General features: G+C 41.7%; 1 protein-coding gene across 1 annotated transcript in view; it reads right to left on the minus strand.

Annotated features, from left to right (window-relative positions):
• Positions 1-597: 597 nt before the first annotated feature.
• Positions 598-26,111, minus strand: part of GATA1 (GATA binding protein 1) — a 31,472-nt gene continuing 5,958 nt past the window's right edge. Inside the window, exons 2-6 of the mRNA XM_060763142.2 lie at positions 14,595-14,810; positions 11,763-12,155; positions 10,334-10,479; positions 4,713-4,838; positions 598-2,993 (exon numbers count right to left, since the gene is read on the minus strand). Of these exons, the coding sequence (XP_060619125.2) occupies positions 2,679-2,993; positions 4,713-4,838; positions 10,334-10,479; positions 11,763-12,155; positions 14,595-14,766 (1,152 nt within the window). The 5' untranslated portion in view covers positions 14,767-14,810 and the 3' untranslated portion in view covers positions 598-2,678. The remainder of the gene's footprint in view (positions 2,994-4,712; positions 4,839-10,333; positions 10,480-11,762; positions 12,156-14,594; positions 14,811-26,111) is intronic.

The following is a 26,111-nucleotide window of genomic DNA, read 5'->3' on the forward strand; positions in this document are numbered from 1 at the left end:
ATATACACATAACTTGAAGGTAAATTTTATACAAGATTCTCAATTCTTTTATGCATAAAACAAAGTTTGTGTACACTGACCATCAGAAAGCAAAGGCATCACTATCTTAGCCACCAATGTGGGCAATTTTGGAATATGCCAGAATTCTGGAGAATGAATGTCCAACTTGTACTTCAGAAGGCAGTTGAGAAAGTTAGCAGTTCTTCTATAGCGAAGAAGTACCATAGCTGAGATGTATACAAAAACACTCCTGTTATGAAAGGAAAGTAGCATGTATAAAGTATATTTTGTCTAATAACCTCAAAACAATTTCAGTCTCAAATAAAAGGGCATCAGTGGAAGCTCAGCAACAAATGTACAAGCCAGCAAAGTCAATTATGTATATCAGATAGTACTGCTGCTCAGAACCAACATGATCCCCTCACCTTTCTCCTGCTGGTAGGAAACATTAACTCATCCGTCACTCATTACCTCATCCGTCACTCATCCGTCTCGATGGGAGAATGTGTAAGGTGTGGGGATGAAAGGACAGGTTCATTTTGGGCTGGGTTATAATGGAAGAATGATCAACTGGAAGAGGAGGAGGTGTATTGTATTGAGAGAATTGGTAGAAAAAAGAATAGGTAAAATGTAGACTGGAACTGTTGATTGTTGAAAAGTGAAGACAGTATCTGAACGGTTTAGGACCTGCCTACCTGCGTGACCGCATTTCTGTTTACGAACCCACCCGATCTCTTTGATCATCTGGAGAGGCCCTGTTCTCACTCCTGTGAAGCATTTTAAACAACTTTCTGCTCCCTGGCATGTGGAACAGATTGATGAGTAGTAAAGTTAAAGATATCCAGGCCTGTAGCGGGGGTGGGGGCGTGGGGTTAGGGGTTCAACCCCCACCCAAAATTTTTCAGGTTAAAAAAAACCTGGTTTACTCATGAATTTTAACTGGTTAACCAAATGCCCATGCTAAGTCTATGAGACGCAAAAAATTAAGAGTCCCTCCAGAACTGCAAGCACTATCTCAAGCAAATATTGACAATCTATTCACACTGTCATTACTTGCAGCAATAGCCGATGTAGTGAAGCAACCAAGTTGGGTGTGTGTGTTGAATGCTCTCATTAAGGAGGCCAGACTTGGTGGAGGTGGTTGACAGGGACGGAGCTGCAGGCTATTGAAGGCTACTCTGCCCCCTGCTGTGCTCTTTGCTTCAGCGTGAGCTAGGAGGCAGGTTTCAACCCCCCCCCCCCCCAAATTTTCAACCCCTTCTGAAATTTTATTCTGGCTACGGCCCTGAAGATATCTCCTGGACATTAAGTCTAGTCGTGTCCGACTCTGGGGGATGGTTGTCATCATTTCTAAACTGAAGAGCCAGTGTCGTCCATAGATGCCTCCTATGTCATGTGGCTGGAATGACTGCATGGAGCACTATTACCTTCCCGTTGAAGTGATACCTATTGATCTACACACATTTGCATGTTTTCAAACTGCTAGCTTGGCAGAAGCTGGGGCTAACAACAGGAGCTCACCCCATCCACAGGTTCGAACAGCTGACATTCCAATCTTTGAATGCGATTTTCCTGCTTCTTGGCAGGCGGTTGGACTGGATGGCCGACGAGGTCTCTCCCAACCCTATGATTCTATAATTCTCTGATGAGCAAGTTCTGCATCTTAGCAGATTAACCCACTGCACCACCACGGCCCATAGAGTGATGAGTAGATATGTGGAAATCAGTAAGAAGAGTTAGAAAGGGAGTAAACAGAAGGTGATAATTTACTGGTTGAGAAGGACAGGATCTATTTTGAGATTAACAAAATGGGATTAACAAAATACACTCTCTCTTGCTGCGTGTGCATGTCTCTCTACCATGGAGTGGGTGGCAGCATGGAAAAATTATGATTTCTGCAGATGGTGGGACAGTTTGTCTCTCATTTTGTGCAATTAAAATGACAGCAAAAATGGCTGAGAAAAGCTTTTATCCTGTGTCCAGACTAGATTTCATTCAACATTTGCAAGACAGAAAAATAGGTGCAAGCTCCACAGGGATGGAAGGATGCAAATGTGTTAGAGATGTTTAAAGAATGGGAAAGGAAGACAGTATGTGTAAAGAAAAATGGAAGAGGTTGCATACAGATTAGAGGAGCTGGATGATGGCATAGATAATTCAGTCTAATGGCCAAGTTGACACCAAGAACGATGGTGTAATAAGACAGCAAAACTGTTTCGGGACACTACTGCCTTTTTTTTTGCAGCAAGTAAGCACTGCATGATAATGCACTTTCATACATGCACACGCACACTCACACCCCACACATAGGAAACTAGATGGAGAAGGTTTCTAAAATAGTCACCCCCATCCCTTATGCTCATTTTTGCACAGGGAGTGATTGTTTTCCAACATGAAGAAGAACACAATCTCACCATTCCCCACCTGCAACCTGAAATAGTACAATGTGTCCGTTTTTCACCACCTCATCTGCTGTTGTTAAATATTATACCATGCTAGACTCTTCTGATGAGGGTGAGGGCTCATATTGCCCTGCCAATATTGTCCTTTCTTCCTGTCATTTCAAGGGGCAGTGCATATAGCTGCTTTTCAAATGTTGCCAGTGGGGAAATGCTTCTTTCTCAATCATATCCCGGAGTATCTGTACATGCATGTGGGCTTGTACATTGCAAGGCTCTTTATCCAAGTGCAGAGACAACTCCAGGAGAGCTATGTGGGACAGGAGAAGCCTGTGGAGGATAGCCAGGCGGAGCCCCTAAAAGGTGTGGGTTGTGCCCAAAAGGGAGCAGGTGTCCTGGCAGCATCATGGGGCTGAGAGTATAGAGGGCAGCAGCTTCGTCCCCCATCAGAGGAGGTGACATCATCTCCAAGGAGGTCGTTGTGGCCATGGTTGCTTCTCCAGAATTTCCTTTGCGCTTCTTGGACTTGGAAGAGGAGACCTTGCGGTTCCGTGTCTGGATCCCATCTTTCCGCATGGCCAAGGGACGATTCACCTGCAATTTGTGTTTTTAAATATATTATAAATGTACCCTCAATTCGCTTCTGACATGATAAATAAATATTTTAGGTGTGAATCCAATACTTTCCTGTACCAAAATAAATGCTTGTGGTTAATAGTTTTCTAACAAATAGTTTTGTACCAAAATAAAAGTTTGTGGTTATATTTAAAATACTTTTTCTTTATTTTTGAACTTATTCCATTATACAAAAGACTGAGACAATGGGAGCAAGGGAAAGAAGCAAGATCTTTGTGGGTTCACAATGCTTAGGGACAGAATCAGGATTTTTTGGGAAAATCAAGGACAGAGTTGGGGTTTCAGGAGAACAAAAAAGTCATCTGAAGGATTCCATGGCCAAAAATGTTGAGGAACTGGTAGTCTTACACACATACATGCACACAAATTGGAGAGAGAGAGAGATGTTTATGTTCCAATTCACTCCTTGAGCTTAAACAACTTACTGTTAGGGCTGGGTGGTTTCGTTCGTTAATTTCATAATTCGTTATTAATTCATATTTAAATTAGCTTACGATACGATATTGAGCCATGCAGGAATATTGTGAGGAGTAAATTAGATTCGAAACAATTTTTTCAATTTATTTCGTAATTATTTTGTTATTATTTCGAAATTATTTCGTAATTTTTTCGTAATTATTTTCGCATGTCTGGTGCAAGTTTTATAGTTGTTGTTTGTTTTATCACACCAACAGTCAACAACAGAGGGAGAGGGAAGCTTCAGAAGTTCCCCCGTCCCATTTGGAGGTGTTTTTAGCATATTGCGCAATCGCGTCCGCCATTAACGAATCGATTCAAAATTAACGAAATTTCGTAAATAACGAAACTTTGAAATCTCAAAATTTTGGAAGTATTTAGAATTTGGAAACGCTAGCGCTCCCTGGAAACGAATCGAGTTTAGAAACAAATTTTTCCGTGGTTACCCAGCCCTACTTACTGTATATACTCGAGTATAAGCCTAGTTTTTCAGCCCCTTTTTTAGGCTGAAAAAGCTCTCCTCGGCTTATACTCGAGTCAAGGTTATTTATTATTTTACTCTGTTATTAGTATTATTTTTATTTCATGTATTATTTTACTCTCTTTATTATTATTACATTTACAGTATTTTATCCTATTATTATTATTATTATTATTATTATTACATTTATTATTTTATGCTATTTATGATTATTATTACATTTAGTATTTTACTTTATTATTATTGCATTTATTATTTTACTCTATTAGTACATTTATTATTCTACTCTATTATTACTGTTATTATTGCATTTCCATTATTTTACTTTATTATTATTATATTTATTATTTTACTCTCTTTATTATTGTTGGAAGGATACGTAAGTACATTTACATTGAAGATATGTAATGATTTAATCAGAGTTGGGCAGTGTTATCTCAAATTACAGTTTTATGTAAATATTAAAAAACATTTCACCTCCCGATGCCTCAATTAATGTAATTTTATTGGTATCTATTTTTATTTTGAAATTTACCTGTAGTGGCTGCATTTCCCACCCTCGGCTTATACTTGAGTCAATATGTTTTCCCAGTTTTTTGTGGTAAATTAGGTGCCTCGGCTTATATTCGGGTCAGCTTATACTCGAGTATATACGGTACTTTTTTAGTCCATAATTCCCGGAGTACTAATTTTGCCAAAGCTCTGGACACTCAACCCACCATTTCACTGTCTCAACTTACATTGTGCAGCTTGAAGTATAGGCCACAGGCGTTACAGACGGGTTCTCCATTCACGTTGCGGCGCCAGAGGGTGGTGGTGGTGGTTTGGCAGTTGCTGCACTGGGTCCCAGCTCGCTTGCTGACAATCTGCATTGTTTTAATGGAATGATAATGAGTTATGCACATTTCTTTTTTGTGCAGTTAGAAATATGCAGGGATCTAGGTAGGAAAACTGGTACGTGATCTTCTATGTTCTTCCTCAGAGGAGAGCTACGGGTAGAAAACAACCCAAGCCGAGATGCCCTGGTTGATGAAGCCCCTGAAACCACAAAGTCCTTTGCAACTCAGGTTTGATTCATTTGTACAGCAGAAAAGTACAGGAAGCCAGCAAAGTGCAATAGTCTGAGCATTGGGCTTGGACTTGGATTCTGGGGAGCAAGGTTTGCATAGATGCTCAGTCACACAAACCTACTTTGTGATCTTGGACAATTCACACTCTCTCAGCCTCAAAACAAAGCAAAGGCAATCCCCCTCTGAACAATTCCTACCAATATTGCGGGGTTTTATGGACCCTAAGGCAATAAAACCCCATGATAGTGTTGCCTTAGGGTCACTATAAGTTATGACATCTTGAAGGCACATTAGAACATAAAACGAATAGCTCATAACCATTTTAGGGTTCCAAATTCCTTTGAGAATCTAATGAAAGCTACGGACCCTGCCTTGTAACATGGCAAGTTACTTGTTACTTGCCATTAGTTCCTCTTTCCAACAGTGAAGACTTATTGCATTTCTTTCCAAAGTGTAATTTAGGAATAACTTCAGGCTTTGTTTTTAGCAGCCTAAAGTTACTAGTATGGTTACAGAGGAGAACCCTTGTTAAATAGCGGAGGAGAAATATCATAGTGTTCAAGTGTTAGCATCTGATGTACATCATGAGGCCACCTCCTACTCTGTTGTGGGTACTTCAGTGACAATGTGGACAGGAAGAGAGTATCATAGGCCAATGCTTCTGGCATTCTGTTAGTAGTTACTAATCACTAGGAATATTTAAACTATGGTCAAAATGCACAATAACACATATTTGAAAAGGCTGGTGTGTTCCCCTTCAGTGATTTAGCAGCCAGGGGAAAGTGCAGGTTGCACAAGAAACATTGCATAAACTCGTTCAGCCAGAGGCAGGACATCTGTCTAGTCCAGGGGCCCTCAAACTAAGGCCCGGGGACTGGATATGGCCCTCCAAGGTTATTTATCCGGCCCTCACTCAGGGTCAGCCTAAGTCTGAAATGACTTGAAAGCACACTACAACTACAATAACCCTATCTCATCAGCCAAAAGCAGGCCCACACTTCCCATTGAAATACTAATGTTTATATTTGTTAAAATTGTTCTTCATTTTAATTACTGTATTGTTTTAAAGGGTTTTTTTGCATTACAAATAAGATATGTGCAGTGTGCATAGGAATTCATGCATGTTTTTTTTCAAATTATAATCCGGCCCTTCAACAGTTTGAAGGACTGTGTCCTGGCCCTTGTTTAAAAAGTTTGAGGATCCCTGTTTTAATGTAAGAGGGACAGTGAGGGATTAGGGTATGGATAGTGTAACTATACTGCTTCATCATTAGGTGACACTAGAATTAATAATTTTCCATGGTAATATCCTATTATAGTAGTCTTTAGGAGAGCTCTCTTTTATAGGACAATTTACACTTTACTCTACAGGTATCACTGATCCCACCTCTTCTACTCCTGCCAACATGCGCCAATCCGCAAACCGTGGAATTAACTAGTTATAAATAGCCAGTTACTTGCCATTAGTTCCTCTTTCCAACAGTGATGACTAACTACATTAACTAGTTAATTCCACGGTTTGCGGATTGGTGCATGTTGGCAGGAGTAGAGGTGGGATCAGTGATACCTGTAGAGTAAAGTGTAAATTGTCCTATAAAAGAGAGCTCTCCTAAAGACTACTATAATAGGATATTACCATGGAAAATTATTAATTTCTTTACGAAGTGTAATTTAGGAATAACTTCAGGCTTTGTTTTTAGCAGCGTAAAGTTACTAGTATGGTTACAGAAGAGAACCCTTGCTAAATAGCGGAGGAGAAATATCACAGTGTTCAAGTGTTAGCATCTGATGTATATCATGAGGCCACCTCCTACTCTGTTGTGGATACTGAAGTGACAATGTGGACAGGAAGAGAGTATCATTTGTATCATAGGCCAATGCTTCTGGCATTCTGTTAGTAGTTACTAATCACTGGGAATATTTAAACTATAGTCAAAATGCACAATAACACAGTTCTCTGCAGACTATTGATATTTGAAAAGGCTGGTGTGTTCCCCTTCAGTGATTTAGCAGCCAGGGGAAAGTGCAGGTTGCACAAGAAACATTGCATAAACTCATTCAGCCAGAGGCAGGACATCTGTCTAGTCCAGGGGTACTCAAACTAAAGCCTGGGGACCGGATATGGCCCTCCAAGGTTATTTACCCAGTCCTTGCTCAGGGTCAACCTAACTCTGAAATGACTTGAAAGCACACAACAACAACAACAATAACAACAACAACAACAACAACAACAACAACCCTATCTCATCAGCCAAAAGCAGGCCCACACTTCCCATTGCAATACTAATAAGTTTATATTTGTTAAAATTGTTCTTCATTTTAATTACTGTATTGTTTTAAAGTGGGTTTTTTTGCACTACAAATAAGATATGTGCAGTCTGCATAGGAATTAATGCATTTTTTTCAAATTATAATCCATCCCTTCAACAGTTTGAAGGACTGTGACCTGGCCCTCTGTTTAAAAAGTTCGAGGACCCCTGGTCTAGTCCCTTGTTGGAGTGCAGTGGAAATCCAGGAGAGATACAATAGTTCTTTCCTTTCAGTTATAAGAAACTCAATTCCAGGTGCCCCACAACCACCCTAGCCATTAAATGGATACCTTCTGATACTAAATAGCACAGAGAGCATGTATTGTCAAAGGCTTTCATGGCTGGAATCACTGGGTTGTTGTAGGTTTTTTCGGGCTATATGGCCATGGTCTAGAGGCATTCTCTCCTGACGTTTCGCCTGCATCTATGGCAAGCATCCTCAGAGGTAGTGAGGATGCTTCTTCTCTTTGCAATAAGTCATCAGTTCTCAAACTGTCCGAATCAAACAGAGGAGATCTGGGCTTCCCTCCTCCTCCTCCCCTGCTCTAGTTCAACCTGACAGTTGCAGCCTCTGGAGTTTCTTTGTTGTTGTTGTTGTTGTTGTTGTTGTTGTTGTTACAAAGGCTGGATGGCCATCTGTTGGGGTTCTTTGATTATGTTTTTCCTGCATGGTAGAAGTGGGTTAGACTGGATGGCCCTGGGGGTCTTCCATTGAAATACTGTTACGTTTATTGTATTGTTGAAGGCTTTCATGGCCAGAATCACTGGGTTGTTGTAGGTTTTTTCGGGCTATATGGCCATAGTCTACAGGCATTCTCTCCTGACGTTTTGCCTGCATCTATGGCAAGCATCCTCACTACCTCTGAGGATGCTTGCCATAGATGCAGGCGAAACGTCAGGAAATAATGCCTCTAGACCATGGCCATATAGCCTGAAAAAATCTACAACGACCCACTGTTACGTTTTTGTTGGTTGAAATTGTTCATCATTTTAAATATTGTATTGTTCTTTCTTTCCTCCCCCCCCCCCCATACTGTGTGAATTAGTTCACACAAACACTCTCTATCCATCTGCCCCTGGCCCAGCCCATGCCTGATATATATACATTATATGCAATATAATATATAATATATAAACATTTCTGGAGATTCTACGAGAAACATTTCCTTCAAAAAGGGCTCTGCGACAGAATAAGTTTGAGAACCCCTGAAATAAGCTTATGGTAGAAGACATTCAGCAAGGAGCTGCTGGATAGCTCCTTGTGCAATGTGTAATATAGCATACAACTGGCCTTCCCTATTCACAGATTCTTGATTCACGGATTCAGCCACCTACAGTTATTTTTCAATTCCAAAGGCCAACTTTGATTTTGCCATTTTATCTAAGGGGCACCATTTTACCACACCATTGCACATAATGGCATTTGAGTATCTGCAGATTTTGATATCCACAGGAGGGTCCTGGAACCAAACAAACCACAGGACTTCCCATTGTAATCTTATTCAATGAATGGACCTTTCTCACCCTGATTACTTTGTGATACTAATTCATATGAGTTCAATTTTAAGACCTACAACTATTTCATCGCATAATAGTCGTCACCGCATACAAATCGAGCCCCCATTTTGGGGGTTTCAAAATTGATATAATTGTCCTCCTCACATAATAGTTGCACAGAAACACACCCAGCCTGTGCACCTGATCCTTGAAGCTATCGAGCTTCCAAGCTGAGGGAAGCCCCCATAGCTCTGTGGGGAAGGTGTATGAGCAGGTAAAGGCACCTGGGCAGCTTTGCAGCTATGAGGTTTCCCTTGCCTGGTAGTCAAGGGAAGCCACGTACCTGCAAAAAAAATTCACTGCATAATAATCGCACCCCCCCCCTTCCCTGTCCATCCAAAAGTGGGTGTGCAGAAGTTATGGAAACTATGTATATGTTTAACTGTTAGAATATATTCGTGTTGGTAACAGTAGCTGAAAGCTAGAGTTAACTGCTTGTATCCACAGTGGCGTTGCCAAGGAGACCAGGCAGGAGAGAGTGAGAAGTGGGCGGAGCCTAGCAAGAGAATGTTATCTGCGTCTTTGAAAAGAAGCAGTTCAGTTGGGAGTTAGGAGTCGGAGTTAGCAGTTGAGAGAGGAGAGTGGAGAGTGGAGAAGCAGTGTGTGTGAATAGCCAGAGGGTTCTTCAGTCTAGGAAGGCTGAAGGGGAAAACCTAATTAGTTTCATTAGTCAGAGAGGACTAAGAGAAGCTTGTTTAGATCACTAGTCAGCGAAAGACTAGCAATCTGGGATTTGATCAAGAAGGATCAAATTAGAAGGCTATTCACATTAGGAAACATTGTTTAATAAAGTGCTTCACCACAGTAAAAGTCAATCACAAGTTGTGTCATCGAGAAGAGTAAACTGTATTGCAAATCAAGTTACATTCAAAGTTCTATAAGTTATTCAAAGTATTTCCAAGTTATTTAACAGCCTGCAACCATATGCTTTGTACAAAATAAACTTATTAACTTTTGTTGAAGACCGTGCCATCTCCATTTATCTGCGTCTGGGGAGCCAGTTCTCATCGGCAATACCTCGCGTTGGTGGCAGTTACCTTAATTACATCCATAATCATCTACACCTGTATAATTGGTGGCAGACTTTAAGAACATACAGTACAATTGATGACAGAGGGTGGGTTCTTTAAAGTTAAAAACCCTATACCCTGTCTGTTGTTGGAATTGCAGCACCTTCGCAATTGGCACAATTGTACAACTGGTGCGTGCAGACTTCGCAAATTTGGTGTCAGAGGTGGGATAGACTTTGCAAATTGGTGGCAGCCCCGTACAATTGGCTAGCGTCATCGCACAGGGGAAATGTGACTATTATACGATGAAATATGGTATTTTCAGTGCAAGACTTCATACCTGAAATGCAAGCTCATATCTTTTTAATAGAGAAAGAACTGAAACTTGGAAGGGGCAGCAAAGGGGGAGACTTACCAGTCGCTTCTTGGGCCGGATGAGGGGCCGGTTCTGTCCATTCATCTTGTGATAGAGTCCGCAGGCATTACAGAGATAGTGGCCAGTCCCGTCCCTTCGCCACAGAGGAGTGGCAGTGGCCCCACAGTTCACACACTCACGTGCCTCTGTGGGGATAGATGGAGTCAAGAAAGAGCTGGCAATATAAATTCACAAGGGAACAGGGAGAGACTCAAACTCACTTTTCCTCAAATGCACCGAAAATGGCAAACAGAGCTCTTCCCACCCTCCACTTCAAACTCACAACAGCTCGGTGAGATGGGGAAGCCTGGGAGATAAACAATGCCATCCTATATATGCCTACTTAAAAGTATGTTCACAGCTTACTCAATATAAATAGGATTGCAGCCAGTGTCACTGATGGTGCATCTACATTGCAGAATTGATGCCATGGCTAAATGCCATGGAATCCTAGAAGCTCTAGTTTTACAAGTCCTTCTCTTCTCTACGAAGAGTGCCAGGGCATCACCAAACTACAAATCCAAGGGTTCCAGCTAGTGTAAAGGTAAAACCCAGAACACTAGCGAAACGGCTAGTGTTCTGGGTTTTACTTTTGATTTCTGAATAAAGCTGTTTGATGTTAGATCCAGGGAAGTCATACTACCCCTCTATTCTGCTTTGATCAGACCACACCTTGAATGCCGTGTCCAATTCTGGGCACTGCAATTGAAGGGAGATGTTGACAAGCTGGAATGTGTCCAGAGGAGGGTGACTCAAATGATCATGGGTCTGGAGAACAAGCCCTATGAGGAGCGGCTTAGAGAGCTGGGCATGTTTGGCCTGAAGAAGAGAAGGCTGAAAGAAGACATGGTGACCATGTATAACTATGTCTAAATAAAGCCATATTTTCTCTTCCTTCCTTCCTTCCACTTTTCTCTCAGTGTATTTTCATTGGAACAAACCGAGTTCAAAATGGAGCCCAAAGACTATGTTACTCAACCCCAAATTGGAGAAAGTGGGAAGAAGATGGAGAAAGACGCAGAAAGGATGTGAGATGGCTGGCCGTCCCAAAAGATTGAGATTGAGAAGAGGCTTTCCCGCTGCCCATCTGATGAAGTCCTTAGTGGAAATCTTTTCAACAATACTGGGTCACTTCCTGGAGATGGAAAACTAAGCCATTTCCCCCTTTAATCAGTACTTCAACTCTTGGACTCACTACAACACAAGACTCCAACTTCCTGAATTTATAAATAAGATTCCTTGCCAAGATTTTTTTTTATTGCCAATAGATAGAATTAAAAAAAAAGTTAGATGACATCCCTTTGTACGGAAGTTTTAATCAAGAAAGTATCTAAATTTGAAATCCACCCACCCAACCTGGTGAAATATTTCTGTACACTCTTGTCATCTTATTCCCATTTTATTTTGTGGCACACACAGAAAATCTCACCAGTGGGAGAGAGCTGGGCTACTCCTCGCACTTTGGGGGAGTATCTGGCTGTCAGAGGACTCCCAGCCTGCTGGAAGTATCCGTATTCCTGCCCCACAGCATAAGGGCTGTGGGCCATAGATCCAGTTGAGGTCCCCAATGTTAGCAGCTCAACGTGAGGGGGGCTTGCCCGTTCCGTCTTCAGCATTTCCAGATATCTGGGGCTCCCCTTCTGGTCCTCGGGGGTAAGGTCCTTGGGTGAGGGAGGTGCTTGGAGAGTCTGAAAGGAGGCGGTTGAAGGGGAAGTGTAGATAGGGAGTCCAGCATGAGGCTTCCCAGGAGCCCAGGCTGCTGTGCTGTAGGGGTGTCCATCTACCCATTGCAAGCCGTTGAGCAGAGGATACAACTGCCGCACTGTTGGGAAAATGACCAAAACACACAAAAGATTAATCATGCAGTGGTGGTTGTGTAGTAGTAGCAGAAGTCTGAAAGGAGCAGAAGGCAGATTTTTGCCTCCTGGCCAATCACTCCATTATTATTTGCAGATCAAACAATATCGGATGATATCGGATTGTGGCTTGACGATGAGACGATTCGGAATGTAGTAGAAATTTTGTAGTAATGTTGTTGTTTTGATAAGATGTTTTTTATGATAATGATGAATTGTGGACTATTTTGCACTATGTTTTGTAAATTGCACTTGTTTTTTCATGTTATACACCGCAATGAGTCGCCCTTGGGCTGAGAATTGCGGTATATAAGCACAGTAAATAAATAAATAAATACTATAAATAAATCAACATGGATTTTTTAATCCAAGTAGCCAGAAAATTATTCTCTTCCTTCAGTGCACTTTCTTTTTTGTCATGTCAGGAGTGACTTGAGAGACTGCAAGTCGCTTCTGGTGTGAGAGAATTGGCCGTCTGCAAGGACGTTGCCCAGGGGACGCCTGGATGATTTGATGTTTTATCATCCTTGTGGGAGGCTTCCCTCATGTCCCCACATGAGGAGCTGGAGCTGATAGAGGGAGCTCATCCGCCTCTCCCCGGATTTGAACCTGCAACCTGTCGGTCTTCAGTCCTGCCAGCACAGGGGTTTAACCCACTGCGCCACCGGGGGCTCCTCTTCAGTGCACTGAATTAGATTTATACCTCAAATGAGAAAGTAAGTGAGTTCTCGGGCATGAATTCTTTAACTGAAAGTTTGGTCTTAGAAACAGCAATGAAACAATAGGGACTATTTCCTACATCACAAAGAAGAAGAATCATAGAATCATAGAATCATAGAGTTGGAAGAGACCTCACGGGCCGTCCAATCCAACCCCCTGCCAAGAAGCAGGATTATTGCATTCAAACATGTCTGACACATGGCCATCCAGCCTCTGTCTAAAACCTTCCAAAGAAGGAACCCCCACCACACTCCTGGACAGAGAGTTCCACTGCTGAACGGCTCTCACAGTCAGGAAGTTCTTCCTAATGTTCAGATTTAACAGTGAGTCCTTGGTATGTGCTGGGATTTGGTTCAAGAGCCTCCATGGATACAAAAATCTATGGATGCTCATGCCCCATTACATACAAAGGTGTAGTAAAATGGTGTCCCTGATATAAATTAGCAAAATCAAGGTTTGTTTGGCGATATGTGTGTGTGTGTGTGTGTGTGTGGGTATGTATTTACTTTCCCAGTTGTAGATGGTGGAATCTGTGCACCTTTTAGACCTTGTAGGTATTCTTGAAATATTCCTTCAAAATGCAGGGATCTTCCTTCAAATATTTTCTTTTCTTTCACCAACCTCTGTATTTTCTTTTCTTTCACCAACCCTTTTCTGTTGTTCTGCATATTCAGTAAGAGATTCTGGAGACAGCTGCTGCTTCCCTTGCCTGTTGTAAACAGGCATACACAGCTAGATTAAGGTCAGCTAGAACAGAATCACAATTTTTCCCAGCCCAAGTTTGCGTTGCATTGATCATTGTTGCAAACCGACACTGATTCTCTTACTCTCCTTCATAATCTTCCCAGTGCCGTGATGCTTCTAACTTCCATCTGAATAGAGAACAAAGAGCAAAAGAAAGCTGGGGATGTGAAAATACTGTGTGAAAATGAGCTCCTTTGTTAGGGCCCTTCCACACAGCCCTATATCCCAGAATCTCAAGGCAGAAAATCCCACAATATCTGATTTGAACTGGGTTATATAAGTCCACACTGCCAGTTCAAAGCAGAAAATGTGGGATTTTATTCAGCTGTGTGGAAGCGACCTCAGACACCTTTTTAACTGAAGTATGGATTTATATTCCTGAAATGAAGAGAACCTAGCAGTAGGTTGTTGTGTGTTTCCTGAGCTGTATGGCCATGTTCCAGAAGCATTCTCTCCTGATGTTTTGCATGACAAGCAATGCTTGCTCTTTTAAAGGTACTGGATCACATACCTTATATCACCCTCTGAGGATGCCTGCCATAGATGTGGGTGAAACTTCAGGAGAGAATGCTTCTGGAACATGGCCATACAGCCCAGAAAACACACAACAACCCAGTGATTCCGGCCATGAAAGCCTTCCACAAAATCTAGAAGTAATTAGGAGTGGATTTTTTTGTGAGAAAGGACAGGGAGGTCGATTGCATTCTGGTACCCAGAACAAGTTACTTGGTTCAGAGTTCTAAAATATTTTGTATTTTGTATTTTTTGCACTGAGCTTTGGTTGATTGATTTGTGTGTTCAATTAAAAAAAGAACCACACACACACACAAGCATAAGCAGATGAGCATCTAGAATGTATATGGATGTATTGAGATCAATTACTACAAATTGAGGCATCAGTGTTCTCCAATAAACCAGTCTTACGTTCACATAATACGTACCTGGTGAGTGTCTATAAGAGTCAGATGTGCGAGAGTAATATGTGGAAATCGCTGCTGTATCAGTGCCATCTGAACCAGGGAAGAAGAGGTCTGAATCATCACTTGCTTGTAAATGGGCAGGTTCCAAATAATGCGGGGAAGGATCCTGACCCCCCACGGTGGAGTAATCCATTGTCGACTCTCTTTTTCAGAATTTTGGTCCACAGAGGATGAAACCTACCCAATAAAGAAGGAAGGTGTTACAAGGAGCCTGGAGAGATGTCTCTAACTGTGGCGAAAGTCCCATTTCGGAGAGAAAGACAGAGTGTGAGTCCAATAAACAAACCAACAAGGAGTGTAAGGATGATAGGAAGAAAAAGTTATGTGTTTTATTTACTGATTGATTTATGACAATGTTTGACTATCAATAGTTTTCCCTTGCATGACAAGCAATGCTTGCTCTTTTAAAGGTACTGGATCACATACTTTATATCACCTGGCCAGCCTATTCCAAAACTCTTTACAGGTAACTGTATTCCAAAATTTTCTCAAAACTTTCTAGAATAGGAAGTTATAAACAGCAACGCAATTGAAACCCGGCATATAATTATATATATATACTAGCTGTCCCCTGCCACGTGTTGCTGTGGCCCAGTCTGGTGATCTGGAAAATAAAGTAATGAGAAAGTGTTGGTTTCTAATATATGTAATTCCTTTATGCTTGTGAGTAAACAGTATTTCTTGTTATTTCTTTGTCAGTGTTGATGTGGAGAGTGTCTGGTTTGCCTACTCTGGAATATGCAACATATCATAGTCCTTCTTTAAGGGTCTCTTTCAAATCTATGATACTATATCTCTCTGTGTGAGAGAGAATCATATCTATCTATCTATATCTATGGCTGGATGGCTCTTTGTCAGGAGGGCTCTGATTACATTTTCTTGCCCTGGTGAAGAGAGTTGGACTGGATGGCCTTAAGTATTTTCTGTTGGTCATGGGGGTTCTGTGTGGGAAGTTTGCCCCATTTCTGTCGTTTGTGGGTTTCAGAATGCTCTTTAATTGTAGTGAACTATAAATCCCACTAACTACAAATCCCAAATGTCAAGGTCTATTTCCTCCAAACTCCATCTGTGTTCATATTTAGGCATATGGAATTTTTGTGCCAAGTTTGGTCCAGATCCATCATTGTTTGAGTCCACAGTGCTCTCTGGATGTAGGTGAACAACAACTCCCAAACTCAAGGTCAATGCCCACCAAACCCTTCCAGTGTGTTCTGTTGGTCATGGAAGTCCTGTATGCCATGTTTGGTTCAATTCCATCGTTGGTGGGGTTCAGAATGCTTTTTGATTGTAGGTGAACTATAAACTCCAGCAATGACAATTCCCAAATGACAAAATCAATTTTTTGAGTGGAGGACATACATTGTGTTGTTAGGTGTCTTGTGTCCAAATTTGGTGTCAATTCCCCCAGTGGTTTTTGAGTTCTGATGGTATCACAAACGAACATTACATTTTTATTTATATAGATAACCATATATACATGTATATGTGCGTGTGTGTATATATAGAAAGGGAGGGGGTAAAGTAAAGGTAAAGGTTTTCCCGTGACATTAAGTCCAGTTGTGTCCGACTCTGGCAGTTGGTGGTCATCTCCATTTCTAAGCCAAAGAGCTGGCATTTTCCATAGACACCTCCAAGGTCATGTGGCCAGCATGACCAGCTGTTTTGTACCAAAATTTTATAAGTTCCCAATGTACTTCAAAATGTTAATTCAAAACACATTAGCACTAGGAATGTGGTGGATGATGATAACAGTGATTTTCTGCTTTCTAGGAAAATGTTTTCTCAGAGGTTTGTTGTCAGCAGTTCTCTTGTGGGACATGAGCTGCCACTAAGCCTAAATGAAGGTGATTTGTTTGTTGCTTTCCTAATTTGCCTGACTTTAAAACTAGGTTAAGTAAAGGTAAAGGTTTTCCCCTGACCTTAAGTCCAGTCGTTTCCAACTCTGGGGGTTGGCGCTCATCTCCATTTCTAAGCCGAAGAGCCGGCGTTGTCCATAGACACCTCCTAGGTCATGTGGCCAGCATTACTGCGTGAACCGTCATTACCTTTTCACAGAAGTGGTATCTATTGATCTACTCACATTTGCATGTTTTCGAACTGCTAGGTTGGCAGAAGCTGGGGCTAACAGCGGGAGCTCACACCGCTCCCTAGATTCAAACCTGCAACCTTTCGATCAGCAGGTACACTGCTCAGTGGTTTAACCCACTGCATCTATAGATAGATAGATAGATAGATAGATAGATAGATGGATGGATAGATACGGAATGTATAAAATCACACTTATGGAAAAGCTGGCACCTATTATACAAAATGATAGAAATGATCATCCAGAACTACCCTTCTTTTCAACTTGGTTTCCTTTTATAAATTTGATCCCATATTGTCCCGCTTTACAACTACTTTGAAATTTCCCAGTTCTTTCTTTCTTCCTCCCACTTTCTCTCTTTATCCACAAGTTACATAATTTGCCTAAAAGTGAATTCAAAGTGTGAAAATAATTTGTAATCAATTAACTCAGAATGAATGGAGATAAGAGGAGGCAGACTCCAGCTCCAACTGCTTTTCCACATTAATCTGTTTTTTCACATTAAGAACGCAAGCCAACAAAATCAAACTTTTTGTAATCATCAGAAATGAGAGTAGCGCAATTTAAATCAATTTTTATGCTGATTTTAAATATGTCTTTGTTTTTTTCCACATCACGTCAACTTTTTAAAATAGGATGAATGGTACATTACAGTGGACTACTGCAAAGTCTGCACATTTCACATCATATGGAGCCCCTGGTGGTGCAGTGGGACTGAAGACTGACAGGTCGCAGGTTCGAATCTGGGGAGAGGCGGATGAGCTCCCTCTAACAGCTCCAGCTCCCCATGCAGGGACATGAGAGAAGCCTCCCACAAGGATGATAGAAACATCAAATAATCCGGGCGTCCCCTGGGCAACGTCCTTGCAGACGGCCAATTCTCTCACACCAGAAGTGACTTGCAGTTTCTCAAGTCTCTCCTGACACGTCAAAAAAAAATTCACATCATATTCATGTAACACAAGGCAACAAGTATTTTTCATCAGATATAATTTTAGGTCATTCTTGTAGAGTTTTTTGCACTGAATTCAGATCTACGTTTATTTTTTTTCTCTATCACATGTAGTTTTTGTGGTGAGGTTATTCAAATAATTAATGCATTTACACACTGATGTCAATAGAATCCAATTAACCACAAGCAAACAAGTAATTTTCATCAGATATGATTTTAAATCATTCTTACAGAGTTTTTCACACTGAATTCAGATATGTGTTTATTTTTTCTCTATCATGTATAGTTTTTGCAATGAGGTGAATTGAATAATTAATGCATTTATGCATGGATATCAATTAGATTCTATTGATATAAGTGTGTAAATGCATTAATTATTCAATTCACCAAATTGCAAAAACTACACGATAGAGAAAAAAACAGATCTGAATTCAGCGCAAAAAAAAAAAAACCTCTATAAGAATGACCTAAAATTATATCTAATGAAATTATATAGCTGGCCCTCCAAGTCAAAGGACATTTAATAGAATACCAAGCCTGCAAACTTTGAGTTTTGTTTGTTTGTTTGTTTGTTTTTAATACAATACAACTGTTTTGGTTCGCTCCTGACACGATAAATAAAATAAATATCTGATGAAAAATACTTGTTGGCTTGTGTAATTTTTGCCAACTTGTCCACACTATGTTGCCATTTGGCCACATATGTCCTGGTGAAATATTGGAAGGCAATGTCATCATTGCCCTCAGCAATTATTAAGGCTCACACAGCCTTCCTCTGGCTTCAGTGTATGCTATGCATGGGCATGCTTTTTGGGTTCCAGATAATCTTGCAAAGGAAATATCACTCCAGCATCCTAATAGAAAATATCCCTATTCCTTGTACAGCATTCAACCACAGGTGTTTTGGTCTTCATCTCCCATAATCCTTGATCATTGGCCAAGGCAACTGGAAGATACTGGGAACTGAAGTCCAAAACACCTGGAGGACTAGAGTTTGACTTCTGGCATCATGGAGAGGAGGAGTGAGAACTGCATGGCCTTCCAGACTATACTTCCCAGTATTTTTCATCATTGTCAGTGTTGGCCAGAATTACTGGAGGTACAACCACACGAATAGGATCAAATGATTCCCACTGCTGATCTAAAGAAACAGAATCATAGAATCATAGAATCATAGAGTTGGAAGAGACCTCATGGGCCATCCAGTCCAACCCCCTGCCAAGAAGCAGGAATATTGCATTCAAATCTCACAGTCAGGAAGTTCTTTCTCATGTTCAGATGGAATCTCCTTTCTTGTAGTTTGAAGCCATTGTTCTGCATCATAGTCTTCAGGGAAGCAGTAAACGAACTTGCTCCCTCCTCCCTGTGGCTTTCTCTCACATATTTATACATGGCTATCATATCTCCTCTCAACCTTCTCTTCTTCAGGCTAAACATGCCCAGCTCCTTAAGCCGCTCCTCATAGGGCTTGTTCTCCAGACCCTTGATCATTTTAGTCGCCCTCCTCTGGACACATTCCAGCTTGTCAATATCTCTCTTGAATTGTGGTGCCCAGAATTGGACATAATATTCCAGGTGTGGTCTAACCAAAGCAGAATAGAGGGGTAACATTACTTCCCTAGATCTAGACAGGGGTCCCCAAACTACGGCCTGCGGGCCACTACCGGCCCGCCAAGGGCACTTATCTGGCCCACAGAGGAGGAGTGCCCCCCCCCACAGTGCCCCTCCCTTGGCTGGCTCACGCTATCTGTCAGGCCCGATTGGCAGCGTGAGCCAGCCAAGGGCAGCTGCTCCGCGTGGCCTATTCACGCGTAAATCACCTCGCGAGGTTCTTTACGCACCAGTAGGCCGCGCGGGGCTGCTCCTCCCTTGGCAGGCTCATGCTATCCATCAGGCCCGATGGGCAGTGTGCGCCAACCAAGGGAGGCTGCCCTGGCGCTCCATGCAGTCATGCCAGCCACATGACCTTGGAGGTGTCTACGGACAATGCTGACTCTTCGACTTAGAAATGCAGATGAGCACCACACCCCAGAGTCAGACACAACTGGACTTCATGTCAGAGGAAAACCTTTAACTAGGAAAATTGTGGAAGATCCAGGGTGGGAGACAGAACTCTTGTCTGTTGGAGGTAGGTATGAATGTTTCAATTGGCCGCCTTGATTACCATTTCATAGCCTGACAGTTTTTAGGGAGAATCCTTTGTTGAGAGGTGATTAGCTGGCCCTGATTGTTTCTTGTCTGGAGTTCCCCTGTGTTTGAGTGTTGTTCTTTATTTACAGTTATAATTTTAGAGGGTTTTTTTTAATACTGGTAGCCAGATTTTGTTCAGACTAGAAATAGGAAGATTTCCCATTCTCTGCTCCTGGAATTACTGCCTAAAGAGGGCTAGAAATAACCCCCTCTAAGGGCCATTCCACACAGCAAAATAAGATATGTGCAATGTGCATAGGAATTTTTTAATTGATTTCTTTTTAAAAAAACTATAGTCCGGCCCTCCAACGGTCTGAGGGACAGTGAACTGGCCCCCGGTTTAAAAAGTTTGAGGACCCCTGATCTAGACACGATGCTCCTATTGATGCAAAAAACAAATGCTTGTGTCAGGTAAGCAACACTTGTTCAAGTGGTGGCTCCCATATCAGGTTTTCTGTCTTGACCTCCTGCTAAACCTACTCCAGCTTTGTCTGCCTTCCCTCAAAATGCACAGAGGCAATTACAAGAGGGCAACACAAAACTGCTTGAGGGCTACAGAAAAATCAAGGACCTATTAATGATCCCCATCTCACCTTTGCCTAGCAACAAGCTCAACACTTTGATTCATCCTCCTTCCTCTATCTCTTTGTGAGATCAATTTCCCTTTCTCAGAACTGACAAAGTCACCTCGGCCCCTGCTTTCTTCTCTTATATCAGCTTTCAGATCTGATTACACTCCAGAAATGGGGCCTTCTTCATTCTGTATTAGGGGTGTGCGAAATGGCAGATATCCGTTCTATGTTCATTCTGTTTTCATTTCAAATTTCAGGTCCGTCCTCCCGTCTGCCCTCCCAGTTCTGTTTTTGGTACGATCCTTCCCGAAATGGAAATGGAATGCCTGATCCCAAATTATGAACCCAAACAGCCCCACTCAGAGGCGGCCCTAGGTAATTTTCAATGGTAAGCAAACAGTATTCTGCCCCCCCCCCCCCCAACCAATCATGGATATATATTTTCTGTTCGTCATGGGAGTTCTGTGTGCCATATTTGGTTCAATTCCATCATTGGTGGAGTTCAGAATGCTCTTTGACTGTAGGTGAACTATACATCCCAGTAACTACAACTCGCATATGTCAAGGTCTATTTTCCCCCAAGAGAGTCTCAAGAGTGCCGCTGGGCAAAATCAACTATACTGCAACTGCTTACTTTGAGTAATGGGTTGAGCCGCCCCTGGCCCCTCTCCTAATTTCCTGGAAATTCCCCAAAAACAGAAGAGTAGGCACCTGAAATTCGAAACAAAAAAGAACGGATTCCTCCTTTTCTCACATCCCTGTTCTGTATGTGTGTATACAATCTAAGTTTGTTTATCATAAGAATGTGACACTATTATTATTATTATTATTATTACTACTACTACTACTACTACTACTACTATTATTATTATTATTATAGCTGTACCCGCCACGAGTTGCTGTGGCCAATCTTCCCTCCCTCTTTCTCGCCTCATTTCTTTCTCTCCTCCTTCCTTCCTTCCTTCCCTCTTCCCTTCCTCCCGCCCCGCCTTTTCTTTCCCTTCCTCTTTCTCCCCTTTCTTCCTTCTCTACCTGTTCTTGGACTGCAACTCCCAGCAGTCCTCCTGATCAATCTATCTACCTACCTATCTCTATTTAATTGATCTATCTTATCTATCTGGAGGATTAGTGGGAGTTGCAGTCCAAGAATAGGAAATTAGTGATTAAACAAACCACAGATCATTGAAGTGCATTAAGAGCTTTTTTTCAACCACTTTCATGTCAGCTGTTGTCTCACTACTATAGTTTGACACTAGCTTTGAACTGCATTAAATGGTTAGTGTAGATGTGGCCTCAGAATACAGCTCTGCATGCAAACCACTCTTGGTGGCCCTCTCAGAGGGAGTAAAACCAAAAAGATGTGTCTAAAAATGTACAGTGTTTTGGCAGAAATTGATATTTTTAGTAAAATAAGCCTCAGTAGTTAAATATAATTGAAACATTCACACCTAGCTCCAGCAGAGGAGAGCTCTTTGCCCCACCCCAGCCATTCCACAGATATATAAACCCATTGTCCTAATTCCAACAGACCTCACTACCTCTGAGGATGCTTGCCATAGATGCAGGCAAAACGTCAGGAGAAATGCCTCTAGAACATGGCCCTATAGCCCGAAAAAACCCACAAGAACCTAGTGATTCCAGCCATGAAAGCCTTCGACAATACATAATTACTATTATATCTATATACCTATAAAGGCTAAAACTCTTCTAATAATGCAAATATGCTCTGGTCATATATGATTGAACTGGATTATATTTACCTGGGAAGGAATACCACTGGAGCATTGCAGCACACCCAAATACTTGAGAGTTACCCTGGACCGTACTCTGGCCTACAAGAAGCACTGCCTGAATATAAAGCAAAAAGTGGCACTAGAAACAATATCAAACGAAAGCTGACTGGCACAACCTGGGGATCACAACCAGATACAGTGAAGACATCTGCCCTTGTGCTATGCTACTCTGCTGCTGATTATGCATGCCCAGTGTGGAACACATCTCACCACACTAAAACAGTGGATATGGCTCTTAATGAGACATGCCGCATTATCACGGGGTGTTTGCACCCTACACCATTGGAGAAATTACACTTTTTAGCCGGTATCGCACCACCTGACATCTGCCGGGAAGTAGCAACCAATAGTGAAAGGAACAAGGCAGTGACATCTCCAGCTCATCCCCTATTTGGATATCAGCCAGCATGCCAACGACTTCAATCAAGAAATAGTTTTCTAAGATCTACAGAGACGCTCGCTGGAACACCTCAGCAAGCGAGAGTCCAAAAGTGGCAGGCTTAAACCCAGAACCTTAATCAATGGCTGAAACCAAAAGAGAGATTCCCCCCTGGGCACACAGAAAACTGGGCGACTTGGAAGGCGCTGAACAGACTGAGCTCTGGCACCACGAGATGCAGAGCCAACCTCAAGAAATGGGGCCACAAAGTGGAATCCATGACATGCGAGTGTGGAGAAGAGCAAACCACTGACCACCTACTGCAATGCAACCTGAGCCCTGCTACATGCACAATGGAGGACCTTCTTGCAGCAACACCAGAGGCACTCCAAGTGGCCAGCTACTCGTCAAAGTACATTTAATAGAATGCCAAGTCTGCAAATTTTGTGTTTTGTTTGTTTGTTTGTCTGTTTTTTAATGCAATACAACTGGTTTGGTTCGCTCCTGACATGATAAATAAATAAATCCTTTTAGGGCCCTGTTCCCTTCTCACAAATGGCAGCTGGATCTGGTGCCAGGTCTTATCGTCCCATCAAGCATGGAGAGAGATACAAAATGAAGCCATTGAAATCAACCTTGAAGAGATGCCAAGTTCCCTCGAACGTGGGCCTAGAGACCCTCTTCTCTTCTGATTCACTTCCTCCCCTTTGTCCACCTCTGGGACCTTTAAAGGACCTACGTGCTTCCTCTCTCAGATGTGGAACAATGAATTATGGTATTCCACCCACACATCTTTGGTTTTATTTTAATACTGCTACCATACTTTGTAACCCCAGAGGGAATGATCAAGGGGTCTCATAACTAAGGAACAAAATTGCAAAACATGAGATGCAATTTAAAAAAGAATAACTCTATGGAACCAACTCAAAGCTCACATTGGTTATATTAATATCCGAACAGCACTTTCTGGAGCATTCACATCTGTCCCAGCATCCACATCCATCAGCTTGCTCAAGTCTAGATCCCTCAGTTCTTGGAGGAACCAGATGTAGCCAAAGCAAAGAGTTTCATCCAGTGATTCAAAACCAAGAATGGACAGTCCTAGTTCATCATGGGTACCATAAGAACGTGATTTTAATATGATTTCCTTGCAATAGGGCTTACTTTTCCTTACAACTATTAAACACAACCCATTAAATAATTGTGTTGTCAAAGGCTTTCATGGCTAGAAGGTTTTCTGGGCTGTATGGCCATGATCTAGAAGCATTCTCTCCTGATGTTTCACCCACATCCATGACATGTGAGCAAAACCTCTGAGGATGCCTACCATAGATGAGGGTGAAATGTCAGGAGAGTATGCTTCTGAAACCTGGCTATAAAGCCCCAAAAATGCACAGCAGCCCATTAAATAATGGTTCATAAATGGTTTTGCTCTTGACTCACTCCATGAGATGAAAAGTGAAGTGCGAAAGCTATGTTGAGACATTGTGGCAAACTACTTGGTTAGACTCATACGTGGCTGCTGTGTCCAAAAATATGAGTCTCTTGGAGAGAAAAAGTAGGGTATAAAAAACATAAACAGAAGAATAAGGAGGAGGAGGAGGAGGGGGAGGAGGGAAAGGAGGAGGAGAGGAGGAGGAGGAGGAAGAAGAAGAAGAAGAAGAGGAGGAGGAGGAGGAGGAGGAGGAGGAGGAAGAAGAAGAAGAGGAGGAGGAGGAGGAGGAGGAGGAGGAGGAGGAGGAGGGGAAGGAGAAGAGGAAGAGGAAGAGGAAGAGGAAGAAGAAGAAGAAGAAGAAGAAGAAGAAGAAGAAGAAGGGAAGGAGGAGAAGAAGAGGAAGAAGAAGAAGGGAAGGAGAAGAAGAAGAAGAAGAAGAAGAAGAAGAAGAAGGGAAGGAGAAGAAGAAGAGGAAGAAGAAGAGGAGGAGGAGAGGAGGAGGAGGAGGAGGAAGGGAAGGAGAAGAAGAAGAAGAGGAAGAAGAAGAAGAAGAGGAAGAAGAAGAAGAAGAAGAAGAAGAAGAAGAAGAAGAAGAAGAAGAAGAAGAAGAAGAAGAAGGGAAGGAGAGGAAGAAGAAGAAGGGAAGGAGAAGAAGAAGGAGGAGGAGGGAAGGAGAAGAAGAAGAGGAAGAAGAAGAAGAGGAGGAGGAGGAGGAGGAGGAGGAGGAAGAAGAAGAAAGAAGAAGAAGAAGAAGAAGAAGTTGTCAATTCTGGGAGGAAGTATTCAGAAGTCAAAGTCAACTATAGAGGGATACTGTTATGAATGTCTATATTTGAAAGTGAAAATGAAAACTTGTCAGATTATGTTAAATGCTTTGAAAATAGCTAAAGCATGGCAAATGTTAGAAAATCTCTTAATACGAAAGTGGTTAAAAAGAATATGGTTCAAAACTTTCAGAGAAATTAACATGCAAAGTCAAGATAGCAAGTGCAGACATAAACGACAGTATATTTGAGATTACTTGGAAGTCATTTATTGTTTACTCGATATAATAGTGGACTTAAAGACCTCCTTTGACTCAAGAGAGATTTTGGAAAAATGAGTATTGAAGTGTAAATGCAGAAACAGCATGCAAATATTAGGAAGACTGTTTACATTTATGGTGATTGACGGAGATAAGTTTCATGACTTCATGATTTGTGGAGAGGAGAACAAACCACAGTATAAGAAGGAGTTATTGTATTATCAGGATTAAAATTGTTGTATAAAGCAATATACATATATATGGAGAGAGAGGAAGGGAGAGAGGGAGGGAGAGATGGACGAAGCAGTCTTCAAAACAAAAAGCAATCAATTCCTTGTTGTGTATTTTAAAAAGGCTTATCACATCTCAAGTCAGTCGTGAATCAGAATGGAAACTGCAGTCAAGAAGAACTTGAAGGAACTAAACAAGATCCTGAAGTGCAAAGATGCATCATGAAATACTAAAGTTAGGATTGTCCATATCAGATATCCAGTTTGTTGTTGAAGGCTTTCATGGTCAGAATCACTGGGTTGCTGTGAGTTTTCGGGGCTGTATGACCATGTTCCAGAAGCATTCTCCCCTGACATTTCACCTACATCTATGGCAGGCATCCTCAGAGGTATCTCTGATGCTGGATTACAACTCTAGCATTCTTCATAATTAGACAAAATAACTAGAGATGCTTGTAGTTGTGATATAGTTGAGCAGCATTGGGTCCCATTCAGGGAGAAAAGTGGTATATAAATGAAGATTATTATTATTATTATTATTATTATTATTATTATTATTATTATAGAATCATAGAATCAAAGAGTTGGAAGAGACCTCATGGGCCATCCAGTCCAATCCCCTGCCAAGAAGCAGGAATATTGCATTCAAATCACCCCTGACAGATGGCCATCCAGCCCCTGTTTAAAAGCTTCCAAAGAAGGAGCCTCCACCACACTCCGGGGCAGCGAGTTCCACTGCTGAACAGCTCTCACAGTCAGGAAGTTCTTCCTCATGTTCAGATGGAATTATTATTATTATTATTTTACATCTGGAAGG

Source organism: Anolis sagrei, chromosome 2 (genome assembly GCF_037176765.1).
Source record: "Anolis sagrei isolate rAnoSag1 chromosome 2, rAnoSag1.mat, whole genome shotgun sequence".
Classification (NCBI taxonomy): Eukaryota; Metazoa; Chordata; class Lepidosauria; order Squamata; family Dactyloidae; genus Anolis; species Anolis sagrei.